Genomic DNA, 11,430 nt, shown 5'->3' on the forward strand with positions numbered 1-11,430 from the left:
ACTCGGATCTTGTGGTATGTTGTGGGATCTGGTGTGACCTGAGGGGATCTCACAGGATCCCTTGGGAGAAACGGGATCCCGGGATTGTGTGGGGTGTCCCCGGGATCTCATGGGGATCAAGTGGGATCATGGGATCTGTTGGGATCCCTGGGATCTCCCAGCATCCCATGGGGGTCTGAGGGATCTCGCAGCATCCAGCAGGACCCCAGCTGATGGGATGGGATCCGGGGAGATCTGATGGGATCCGGCAGGGTCTGACAACACCCAAAGGAATCCGGCGGCTTCCAGTGGGATCCGCTGGGCTCCGCCACCCAATGTGACCCCCCCCCCGGTTCCCCCACAGGCGCGGCCGTGGGGATGGCGAAGCTGCTGGTGCCGCTGGTGGTGCTGGGGGCCGTGTCCGGGGCGGGGGTCCCGGTGTCGCCGCCGTCCCCGCGGTGTCCCCCGCGCTGCCTGTGCCCCGCGGCCGCGCCCAGCCCGACGCTGCTGTGCGCTCGCACGGGGCTGCTGGCGGTGCCGCCCAGCCTGGACCGCGGCGCCGTGGAGCTGCGCCTGGCCGACAACTTCATCGGTGCCGTGGGCCGCACCGACTTCGCCAACATGAGCAGCCTGGTGCACCTGACGCTGTCGCGGAACGGGCTGCGCCGCCTCGCCCCCGGCGCCTTCGCTGACCTCCGCGCCCTGCGAGCGCTGCACCTGGACGGCAACCGGCTGCCGGCACTGAGCGGGCCGCAGCTGCGAGGGCTGGCCAGCCTGCGCCACCTCATCCTGGCCAACAACCAACTGGCCGCCATCGACGCCGCCGCCTTCGCCGCCTTCGCCGCCACCGTGGAGGACCTGGACTTGTCGCACAACAACTTGCCGGCGTTGCCCTGGGATGCTGTGGCCGCCATGGGCAGCCTGGCCACGCTGACGTTGGACCACAACCTGCTGGAGCGGGTGCCGGCCGGCACCGTGGCACGGCTGCCGCGCCTGGCCAGGCTCGACCTCACGGCCAACCGGCTGCGGGCGCTGCCGCCGGTGCCGGGGCCGCCGGGGCCGGCGCTGGCGGCCGGGGGGAACCCCCTGCACTGCAACTGCGAATTGCTGTGGCTGCGCCGCGTGGCTCAGCCGGGCCGCCTGGAGACCTGCGCCACGCCGGCGCCGCTGGCTGGGCGGCTGCTGGGCGCCGTGCCCGAAGAGGAGCTGACCTGCCGGGCCCCCGCCGTCACTGCCGCGGCCGCGCACCCGCCCACGGTCACCGAGGGGCAGCCGCTGCGCCTGGGCTGCGCCGCCGTCGGAGACCCCCCGCCCGCGCTGCACTGGCTGGGCCCCGACGGGCGCATGGTGCAGAACGGCTCCCGGCGCTCGGTGGGTGCCGATGGCTCCCTGGAGCTCCGCGTGGCCACGCTGAGGGACCACGGCGGCTTCACCTGCGTGGCCGCCAACGCCGCGGGCGAGGCGGCCGCGCGCGTCGACGTCGTGGTGGTGCCGCTGCCGGTGCCGCGGGGACGGGATGGGGATGGGGATGCCGCGGCCGCTGAGGCTGGTCCCGGCCCCTCGGATATGGCCCAGGCGGGCGGCAATGACACCTGGGGGGGGCCCGGGGAACGGAGGGTGGTGGCGGCGGAGGTGACGGGGTCCTCGGCGCGCATCCGGTGGCTGCCGCAGCGCCACGTGCCCGGCGTGCGCATGGTGCAGATCCAGTACAACAGCTCGGCCGACGACGCCCTCGTCTACAGGTGGGGGCCGGGGTGGGCCTTGGAAGGGTCCATGGGAGGTTCCAGTGGGTCTTGGGGACACCTGTGGGGCTCCAGGGTGATCTGGGGAGCTCCGGGGGCTGCTCTGGTGGGATTTTTGGGATCTTGGGAGCTTCGGTGGGCGGGTGGGGGTGTCTGGGAAGGGTTTGTGTGTCCTGGAGGGTTCTGGGGGAGGATGTTCAGGTGGGTATTGGGGGGTCCTGGGGTGGCTCAGAGGGGATGTGGAGGATATCAAGGGAATTCTGGATGTCTAGGGGCTTCAGGGAGGTCCTTGGGGAGGTCCTAGAGGCACTCATGGGGGTCCTGGAGGGTCTCTGGGGAGTCTTTGAGGTGTTTGCGGGGGGCACTGAGGAAGTGTTTGGGCAATCCTGGGGGTCTCTGGCACGTCTTTGAGGGATGCCGGACGGGTTTTTGACTTCCTGGAGGGGAGGGGGGCGAAAGGGGGGTGCCGGGGTCTCGAATCTCCACCCCCCCCCCCCGACTCGCCCTCGCCCCCTCCCCAGGTTGTTGCCGCCCTCCAGCCGCACCTTCGTGCTGCGGGATTTGGCTCCAGGGCGCCTGTACGAGCTCTGCGTGTCCACGCTGCGCGTGGTCGGGGACCCCCCCGCCGCCCCCCGCCCGCTCGGCTGCGTCTCCTTCGCCACGGCCGCCGCTCCCCAAGGCTGCGCCGCGCCCCCCCGGCCCCACTTCTTGGGGGGCACCGTCATCATCGTCATCGGCGCCGCCATCGCCGCCTCCGTGCTCGTCTTCATCCTCATCCTCACGGCGCGCTGGAAGGCGGCGGGGGCGCGGCGCCCCCCGCCCGCACTCACCAGCGTCTGCTCCCAGACCAACGGCGGCCCCCGGCCCGCCGAGACCCCCGAGCTGCCCCCGCTGCCCCCCCTGCCGCCGCCCGCGGGCGGGGGTCCCGCGGCGGGGGGGGCGCGGGGGTTGTTCCCCAGCCACAGCTACCCCCGGCGGGCGCGGCCCCGGCGCCACGGGTCCCTCCCGCGGCTGGACGCGCCCGAGGGGACCCCCCTGGGACCCCCCCTGCGCCCCTCGTTCGGCAGCACCCACTGGATGCTGGAGAGCACCGTGTGAGGGGGGGGGAACGGTAGAAATTCCCTCCCCCGGCCCCCTCTCGGGGCGATCCTCCGGGTGGGGGGCGGCGGCGGGATCCCCCGGACCCTCCCCGGGACCCCCCTTCGGCCGCTCCTCCGGGTGGTCCCGGCAGCTCTTGTATGGGGGAGGCGTCCTGGGTTCGCCAAAGCTCGCCCGGGTGCCCCCCCGGACCCGTGTGGGATCCCCCGTGGGCGCCACCAGGTGCCGCTGGGAACCCCCCAGGTGTCTCCCCCTCCCACCCGCCCGCCTTGGGGGTACCTGTATGCAAACCTTTCTCCCCGAAAAACCCCCGTGGGGACCCCCGACATGTGCGGCACCGCGACTCGCGTGAGGACCGCGACATGGACCGCCCCGCCACGGGGCCTCACGTGCGCCCCGAATCACACCTGGGGTGTCCGAAAACCTGTGCCCCCCCCTCCCCCCGCCCCCAAAAGCCGGACACTCGCCCGGGACTTGCGTGTGTGTCCCCCCCACCCCACGCCTGTCCCCTTGCCCCACCCCCCCCCCCCCCCCGCCCTCGAGATGCGCACCTGGGACTTGCGTGTGCGCCCCAAATTTGTGTGCCCCCCCCCCCCACGCGTGTGCCCGGCCCGCCCCCCCCGCGGTGCCTTCGGCCGGGCCAGGGGGGCCCCGCACACGCCCCCGACATCTCTGCACAGATGACACGAGACCCGCAGCCCCCCCCCCCACAATAAAAAAAAAAAACAAACTCTCCGTGGGGAGAGGGGGGGGCAAAAGAGGGGGCTCCCCCAGATGCCTGGGGACCCTCCGTGTGTCCCCCCCGTGGCCTCTGCCCCTCCCAACTCGACCCGGGGGTTCCTATCTGGCTGGTCTGGATAACCCTGGGGGGGTACTCCCAGCCCCCCCATTTCCCTCCCAGCCCCATTCCACCCCCAATGCCTCTGCTCCTCCCCATGTCCCCCCTCTCCCCAAACGCTGCCCTCCCACCAGCCGCCCCCCTCGGGTCCCCCCGCAGTGTTTAACACGAGTTTTTACATTAAAAACCTGTGGCCCCTCCGGGGCAGAAAAACGAGTGTGAATGGGGGGGTGGGCTGGGCTGTGACTGGGGTGTCCCCTCTGTGTTTTGGGGGGTGTCTGCCGGGACAGGGGGTTTCATTTCCTGGGGAGCCCCCAGCCCCATACGAGCCTCCCGACCCCGTCTGTTCACCCTCCCATCAGCCCCGCCATGTGGGCGGGGCAGGACTATGCTAATGAGGCGACAATCTCCGACCCCTGTGGTTGCCACGGTGACCCCCGCGGGGAGCTCAGTGGAGCCAGGACGGGATCCTGAATATGCAAATAGGGGCGGAGCCAACCAGCAAAAGCCCCGGCTAATTACGCCGTCATTTGCATACAGAACACCTGGACCCCAGCCCGGCCTTGGATCCTCCCCCGTCCCGGAGGCCGCGGCGAGGCTGGTGGGGCCCGAGGGGGTCACCTGTGTCCCTTCCCAGGTTGGGGGGGGAACAGAACACCTGGAGCCTTCTCTGGGGTGTGGGGTCCCCAACACCTGAGGCCCCTCCTGCGGCCGGTCCCCAACACCCGGGTTCATCCTGAGGGGGTTGCAGACTTTGGGGGATCCCCACTCTTGTGTCCCCCCCTTTTCGAGGCAGCAGATTTGGGGGGTTCCTACCCATCCCCCCCTCCCCCGCTTCCAGAGGGCATAGCCAGGAGGACGTCCCTGCACACCTGTGTCCCTTCCCATGGCCTGGGGGTGTCTGCAGACCTTGGGACGCCCGCACCTGTGTCCCTTCCTGGGGGGGGGGGGGGCTGCACACCTGGGTCCTCTCCCAGATGGGCCCCGCCTAGAGGCCTTGGGCCAGGCTATAACCAAACGGAGGCCTCAGCCCAGCCTGGGAGACAACAGCGATGGCGTCAGCGCTGCTGGTGACACTGGTGGCTGCAGTGGCCGTGCTGGGCTGGGGGGTGGAGGCCCAGTGCCCTGCACCCGCCGACCTGCGCCCAGCCAACGGCACCCGGGTGTGTGCCCAGCTCTACGCCGACGACAGTCCCTACTATGACCAGTGCTGCTCTGGCGACGTGCTGGTGGTGCTGCCGGACAGCGACGTGCCCTACATGCCCCGCGGGTGGTCCGACCGTGCCTCCTCCCTTGTGGTGGGCACCAAGTGCGAGCTCACCGTGTGGTCGCGCCGGGCCAAGAAGGGTAACTCGCGGCGCTTCAATGCCGGCGCGGTGCCGCGGCTGCAGGAAGTGCGCCGCGGCCTCTTCGGGAACTGGAACAACGCCATCCGGGGCTACTACTGCATCTGCAAGTGAGCGGCGGCACGGGGCGGGGCGGCGGCGCTGGGGACGGGGGGTGACAACAGGCAACGGGAGGTGCCGTGAGGCGATGCGGGTCAACATCAGCCAGTGCTGGCCAACTTGAGCTGGTGAGGGTCGACGCGAGACGATGCGGGTCAGCACGAGACGGTGCGGGTCAACGCGGGCTGGCGTGGGTCAAGATGCGCCGGTGCAGGTCAACATGGGCCAAGTCAGCGTGGGTCAAAACAATGTGGGCCAAACTGTGCCCAAGTTGGCCAACAGATGCTGATGTGAGCCAAGATGAGCTGATACAAGCCAACGTTGGCCAAGACAAGTCAACGCGAGTCAGCATTGGCCAAGATCCACCATCAGGGGCCAACCCAGGCCAAACCAGGCCAACCTTGGCATTGCGAGTCAAGCCAGGCCAAGCCATGCTGAGGACACGCCCCTTTGCGAGACCCTCCATGTCTCACTGTCTGACAGAGCCACATCCCCTTGCCCCCTGTGTAATCAATAAAGCCCTGAGGTAGCAGCAGCTCCTGACTGGGTGGGGTCTTTTATTGGGGGGGGGTGTCCCCATGCCCTCTACCCCATGGGGATGTGGGAGGTGCCCCCTGCCTTGTACTTCCCCGGCCCCCCAAAGAACCACACAGCACACAGGGGATCCAAAAGGACACGTGTAATTTGGGGGGGCCCCGTGTCCCCCCCAGGGCCCCCCATCCCGCGCGGTACAAAACCTGACCATATAAATATCACTTTGTTAAAAAACAAAAACCTTGGGGGCAGGGGGATGTTCCAGGCGGAAGGAACCAGCAAAAAAACCGCAAAATCAACAAAAACAGGCGAGGAGGGCCCTGGAGGGGGACACACTCCGAATCAGTAGTGTGGTGTGGCAGGAGGCTACTGTAGTTTCAGAGACCCCCCTCTCATGGAGATGTAGGGGGGACATACCCCAGTGCCCAAGGGGGGTAGAAAAGAGGGCGCTTAAAAAAAAAAAAACAAAAAAGGGGGAAATGCCCCAAAATGGGTCCCAAAGGTGGGAGGGACTAGGATGAGCCCCTGCACCCCCAAATCTCTGGGATGACCGCCGCATCCCCTCTCTCCTCCAAAATCTCTGCTCTGGGGTCCCCAGCTCAGTAGTACAGGTTGGGGGGCCCAGGAACATCCCAGTCCCGCTCCGGTTTGGGGGTGCTGCTGAGGAGGAGGAGCAGGAGGGAGGTGGGGGGTGTCCCCCGGGGCAGGGGATCTCACCGCAGCCGATGCTGCCGCATGAGGGGCACAATGCAGGCAGGGGGGCCCGCGACACCCAGGAAGGGGTGGCGGAGCAGCTCTGGGGCGCTCGCCCGCTGCGCCGGGTCCCGCACCAGCATCCGCTCCAGAAAACCTTTCAGCGATGGGGACACCTGGGGGGAACAAAAGGGGAGGGTGAGACACACCCTGGGACTCCCCAGATAATGGGGGGAGTCCCCACGAGTTACCTTGTGGCCATTCTTGAGCCGTGGGGGAAGGTTGTCCCTGATGAGCTTCATGGCTTTGAGGGGGGGCTCGTTGAAATAAGGGGGTTCCCCATCCACCATCTCGATGACCATCACCCCCAGAGACCAGATGTCCACCTGGGGGGGGGGGGGGGAAAGGGTTACCCCAAAAATGAAGATGGATTTAGGAAGGAGCCCCTCAAACCCACTCTGCCCTCCCTCCCAAATACACAGCCTTCAGAATGGGGGAGGTCTGATGGGGAGGCCGCTTGGAGCCCCTCAAACATATGCTGGGTACCCCCAAACCCACCCTGGGCAACCCTAAACCCATGCTGGGCACCCCTAAACCCATTCTAAACCCACCTTGGGCACCCTCAAACCCATCCCAACCCCCCCCCCCCCAAGACAAGGCAGGAGATGAGCTTGGGGACACAGACACCCACCCCAATCCCACTAGACCCATCCCAAACCCCCTGAAACCCACCCAAAATACCCCCTAATGCACCCTAGGAGCTGCTAAACTCCCTTGAGCACCCTGACCCACCTCCGGGCCATAGGGCAGGCGTGAGATGAGCTCGGGGGCCATCCAGTATGGGGTCCCCACCAGGGACTTGCGCCGTGGCACCTCCTTGTTCACTTGGGCGCAGAACCCAAAATCTGAGAGTTTCACCTGCCAACGGGGCCGGGGCTGGTCAGGGTGGGATCCCAAAGGATCCATAGGGAGGCTTGGGGTGGATTTCTGTGGGTTCCTACCCGCCCATCATGCGTGAGGAGGATGGAGTCGCTCTTGATGTCGCGGTGGATGACGCCCTGGGCGTGGAGCACAGCGAGCGCCCGCAGCACCGAGCGGCACACGGCTGCGATCTGCTCCTCCGACATCCTGGGGGATGGATGGCACCCTGTCACCACCTGGTCAGCTCCATCTCCGCCCCTTCACCTGTGCCACCCCTGCTCCCCCGGTCACCTGGTGTGGGTGACAATGTCTGTCAGTGCGCCACCCTCCAGGAACTCCATGACCACCCAGAGCTCGTCGCCCACCAGGTAACTGTTGTACATCTCCACCACGTTCTCATGCTGGTGGTCCCGCATGATCACCACCTGGAGCAGGGAGAGGGAAAGGGCATGGGACCCTGGGACTGTCCCTGGATGTCCCCAGGGCATGCGGGAGGTCCCTGGTGGGTCACCAAGAGGTCCCTGAGGGGCTTCGAGGAGGCCCAAGGGTATCCTGAGGGGATCCAAGGGGTCCCTGAAGTTCCCTCCCGAGGCTCCCAAGGGGTCCCCAGGGCTGACCCCGCCCTCACCTCGTTGAAGAGCAGCTCCCGCCGCTGCTGCTTGCGCAGGTCCATCTTTTTGACGGCCACGAGCTTGCCGGAGCCGCGCACTGTGGCGATACAGACGATGCCCGTGGAGCCCTCGCCAATCTTGATGAAGTTGTCCAGGTATGTGCGGGGGTCTCCGGGATCCACCACCATCTGCAGTGCTGCCCGGAACTGCTCGTGGGACACGCGCTGGGTCCCCCCCGCAGGGGCGGGAGCGGGGCCAGGGGCACGCGGGGCTGGGGGCTCTGGGCCGGGGGGAGATGGCTCCGGGGCTTTGGGGCGTGGGGCGTGGGAGGCACTGGGAACGCTGGCAGGGACCGGCCCGTTGGGGGTCACCTCATGCGGGCGTCCTGGGCGGTGCTCGGCCTGTGGGGACAGGGGAGAGGGGCGTCAGCCCCCAGAATTCCTGCAGGAATGTCGGGGACCAGCACCGGGGCCTCTTGGCAGAGGCCTGAAGGAAGGGCTGAGTGAAAAAGAGGAAGAGAAGAGACTGTGGAGCCATGGATGTAGCACCAGGAAGGAAGTGTGGAGCTGGTGGGTGTGAGGAAGAGGAGCAGAGGATCTGCTTCCAAGGAGGAAGAGGAAAGTGCTTTGGTGCCAAGGATGCAGCACTGGGCAGAGGAGGCGGAGGCACCTGCATGTCCTGATTCTGGGAAGCTGTGAGGAAGAGGGGCAGAGGAGCCGCTTCTGAGGAAGAACAGGACAAGCATAGCAGGGAGGAGGAAGCAAAAGAGGAAACCGCTCCAGAGCCAAGGATGTGACCCCAAGGAAAGAAGCCGCTGCTGATCCCAGCAGAGCACGGGAAGCTGTGAGGAAGAGGAGCAGAGAACCCAGTCTGGAGGAGGAAGAAGAGCAGGAAGAGGAAGAGGAGGACAAGAAGGGCCTGGGGACACCCCTTTACCTGGGCACTGCCCCCCCGGCCGGGATCGGTGTCGGCACGGGGGTAGGTGTGGAAAGGGCGTCCGGGCGCTGTCTTCAGCCCTGCTCCGGGAGCACCAGGAACACCGGGAATGTCGGGGGGCCGCAGGTCGGGCCCTGAGAGTGGGCGCTGCTCGCGGGGTGGGGGCCGGGGGGGCCCCTCTCCGGCCGAACTGGATTTGGGGCGGCCCCCAGGATGAGGGTGGGGGTGAGGGGGTTCCTGCCCGGCTGCAGCTTTGGGGTCCTCCCGCTGCTGGGACTGGGGGGGGCTCGGCTCTGCGTCCCTGTGGCGGCTCCTGCCAGGCTCCGGGCGGGAGCGGGGGGGTCCTGGGGCCAGGCCGTTCTCCGGGGGGAGCCGGGAAGGGCAGGGGGGGCTGTCCCGGCGCAGGGAGTTGGAGCGGGACACGGACACGGCCTCCAGCTCGTCCAGGAGCCACGCCAGGGTCCCGTCCCGGCCCCCGGGGGTCCCATCCTGGGTCCCTTTGGAGCCGCGCACGATGGGCTGTGGGAAGGGGGGGAACACATGGGGAAAACGGGGGAAAAAGGAAAAAAAAAACACAACAGAAAGATGACATGGAATGGCTGCAAGCAGATGGCAGGATGGGCAGAGGGGAGGGGGTGCGGCTGGGGTGTCCCTCCGGGGAGGGTCCCAGAATGACCATGGGTGCCACCCAGGGATTTGGGGTCCAGATTCGCTGGGAGGGTCCCAAAAATATTGGGGTGTTTGATGGGGTGGGAACTGAGGGACATCAGAAGTGAGGTGGGAAAGCGGGGTGGGGGGGATGTGGGACTTAATTGGGAACACACACAATGGGGAAGAGATCAGGTGGGAATGACCTCAAGTTCCCATGGGGTGGACCAGTTCCAGGTGTGGGGAAGGGTCTCACCAGGGGTTCCCTGTCCTGGGGAACAGGACCCTCTCTGCCCCAAGACCCCCAAATTCCTCCCAGTTTGACCCCAAAGAACACCCACGACCCTGTTACATACTCCATAACCCCAAATTCCCCAGAACCCACTCTAGCAACTGAATGAGCCCCCACCTCCCACCTCCCTGCCCCATGATCCCAAAATCCCCTGGTCCACGAACCCCCAGTTTGTCTTCTTGGGAGGTAGGAAATGGATGGGACCCAGCTCCCAGTTCCCTGGCTCCCAAATTCTTCCAGCTTAGCTTTCTGGGCCCCAAGAGTGGCTGGCACTCCCTTACCTCCTCCATAACCCCCGGATATTGAATGATCCCAAAATTCAGTTGTTCCAAGACCCCCAAACTGCCCCCAGTTCAACCCCAAAGAGCACCCCGCTACCTTCTCCAAGACCCTAAACCCAGAACAGCGACCTGGCCACGCCCTCCCCAGCCCATAACCCGCAGAATTCCCAACGCTCCCGATTATCCTGCACCTTGTGGGCCCCGCGGATGGCAGTGATGCAGGCAGGGTCCACGAGGGGTTTGGGGCGCCGGGCGGACTCCTCAAGCAGCCCTTGCCACTGGCGGGGCAGCCCCGTGAAGCGCTGCTCCGAGGGGTCGTAGCCCGTGTGCACCCGGTGCTCGAAGTTGGACGGCGCCGAGATCTCCACCCGCTTCTTCTTCTTGGAGAACATGGCCCGGGATGCGCTCCTGGCAATGGGACTGGCACCCAAAACCCCGGGGTTAGGGTGAGGGGAATAGGAACTGGAATCAGCCCCCCCAAATCCAGCCTTGGGAGTGGGATCAGCCCCCAAATCCAGCTTCGGGAACAGGATCAGTCCCCGAAATCCAGCCTTGGGAACAGGATCAGTCCCTGAAATACAACGCTGGGAATGGGATCAGCCCCCTGAAATCCAGCATTAATGGCATAAATTCCCAAAATCCAGCCCTGGGAATGGGATCAGCCCTCCAAATCCAGTGTTACAGTGGGGAATGTCCCTGGGAATGGGATCAGTGCCCAAATCCCATAGTTAGCATGAAATTAATTGGATATGTCATTGGGATGAAACATATTGGGATAAGCACTGAAAATCCTGCTGCAGGAATGATTTTTATCCATCCATTGGCCACTTCTGTTCAATGTCCCCTATTTTTATCCAATTACTCCCCATTTTTCCCCAAGTCCAAGCTTGGAAACACCAGGAACACCAGAAATTCCCACTTGGAAGTGGGATTAATCCACTGGTTACCTCACCTGGACCAACAAACAGATTTTAAATACTTGTTAAAAAATTTGTTAAAAAATCCACTTTTCCTGGGATCCCAGTGCTAGGATCAGTGCTCTGGGGCACAACCCGAGGGTCCTGGCGATTTCATTCCCTGTTTTTCCATGTTTTTGCTGCAGTATCCAGGCCCAGACCAAGCTGAGCTTGGAGGGTTTTGGGAATGTGATCCCAGTGTGTCCATGAATCCCCCTGGGAATGGCCCCAAAATCCTGTCGATCCTGGGGGGGTTTCATTTTTCCCACTTCCACTGCTTTTCTCAGTGCCAATTTCCTGCTGTGTCCTCCCATTTTCTTCCAGTTCCTCAGCTCAATCCCATTTTCCAGGCTCCAGAATCCCACTGTTTCCAGCATTTCCTCACTGTTTTATCCCAGTCTTTGAGGTTTTCTCCTTAAGTCAATGATCCATTACAAAGTTTTGCTCCTCGTCCAC

At 65.1% G+C, this 11,430-nt stretch overlaps 3 protein-coding genes across 4 annotated transcripts; 2 read left to right on the plus strand and 1 right to left on the minus strand.

The window, feature by feature from the left end:
* Window positions 1-357: 357 nt before the first annotated feature.
* LRFN1 (leucine rich repeat and fibronectin type III domain containing 1) lies at window positions 358-2,819 on the plus strand. Its single transcript, XM_062512508.1, has 2 exons — window positions 358-1,721; window positions 2,243-2,819. The coding sequence occupies exons 1-2, from the start codon at window positions 358-360 to the stop codon at window positions 2,817-2,819; spliced, it is 1,941 nt and encodes a 646-aa protein (XP_062368492.1).
* A 1,890-nt stretch (window positions 2,820-4,709) lies between these two features.
* SYCN (syncollin) lies at window positions 4,710-5,117 on the plus strand. Its single transcript, XM_062512472.1, has one exon. The coding sequence runs from the start codon at window positions 4,710-4,712 to the stop codon at window positions 5,115-5,117; it is 408 nt and encodes a 135-aa protein (XP_062368456.1).
* Window positions 5,118-5,766: 649 nt separating this feature from the next.
* Window positions 5,767-10,465, minus strand: PAK4 (p21 (RAC1) activated kinase 4). 2 transcript variants are annotated; one of them, XM_062512484.1, is made up of 8 exons: window positions 10,210-10,465; window positions 8,798-9,316; window positions 7,879-8,262; window positions 7,542-7,675; window positions 7,331-7,457; window positions 7,122-7,247; window positions 6,581-6,715; window positions 5,767-6,505 (listed from the first exon to the last, which is right to left on the minus strand). In XM_062512484.1, the coding sequence occupies exons 1-8, from the start codon at window positions 10,408-10,410 to the stop codon at window positions 6,350-6,352; spliced, it is 1,782 nt and encodes a 593-aa protein (XP_062368468.1). In that variant the 5' UTR covers window positions 10,411-10,465; the 3' UTR covers window positions 5,767-6,349. The 2 variants fall into 2 exon arrangements, with proteins under 2 accessions (XP_062368468.1, XP_062368469.1); XM_062512485.1 differs by lacking the exon at window positions 8,798-9,316 and having other exon boundaries at window positions 7,879-8,256.
* Between the last annotated feature and the right edge of the window lie 965 nt (window positions 10,466-11,430).

This window comes from Cinclus cinclus, chromosome 37 (assembly GCF_963662255.1).
Source record: "Cinclus cinclus chromosome 37, bCinCin1.1, whole genome shotgun sequence".
NCBI lineage: Eukaryota > Metazoa > Chordata > Aves > Passeriformes > Cinclidae > Cinclus > Cinclus cinclus.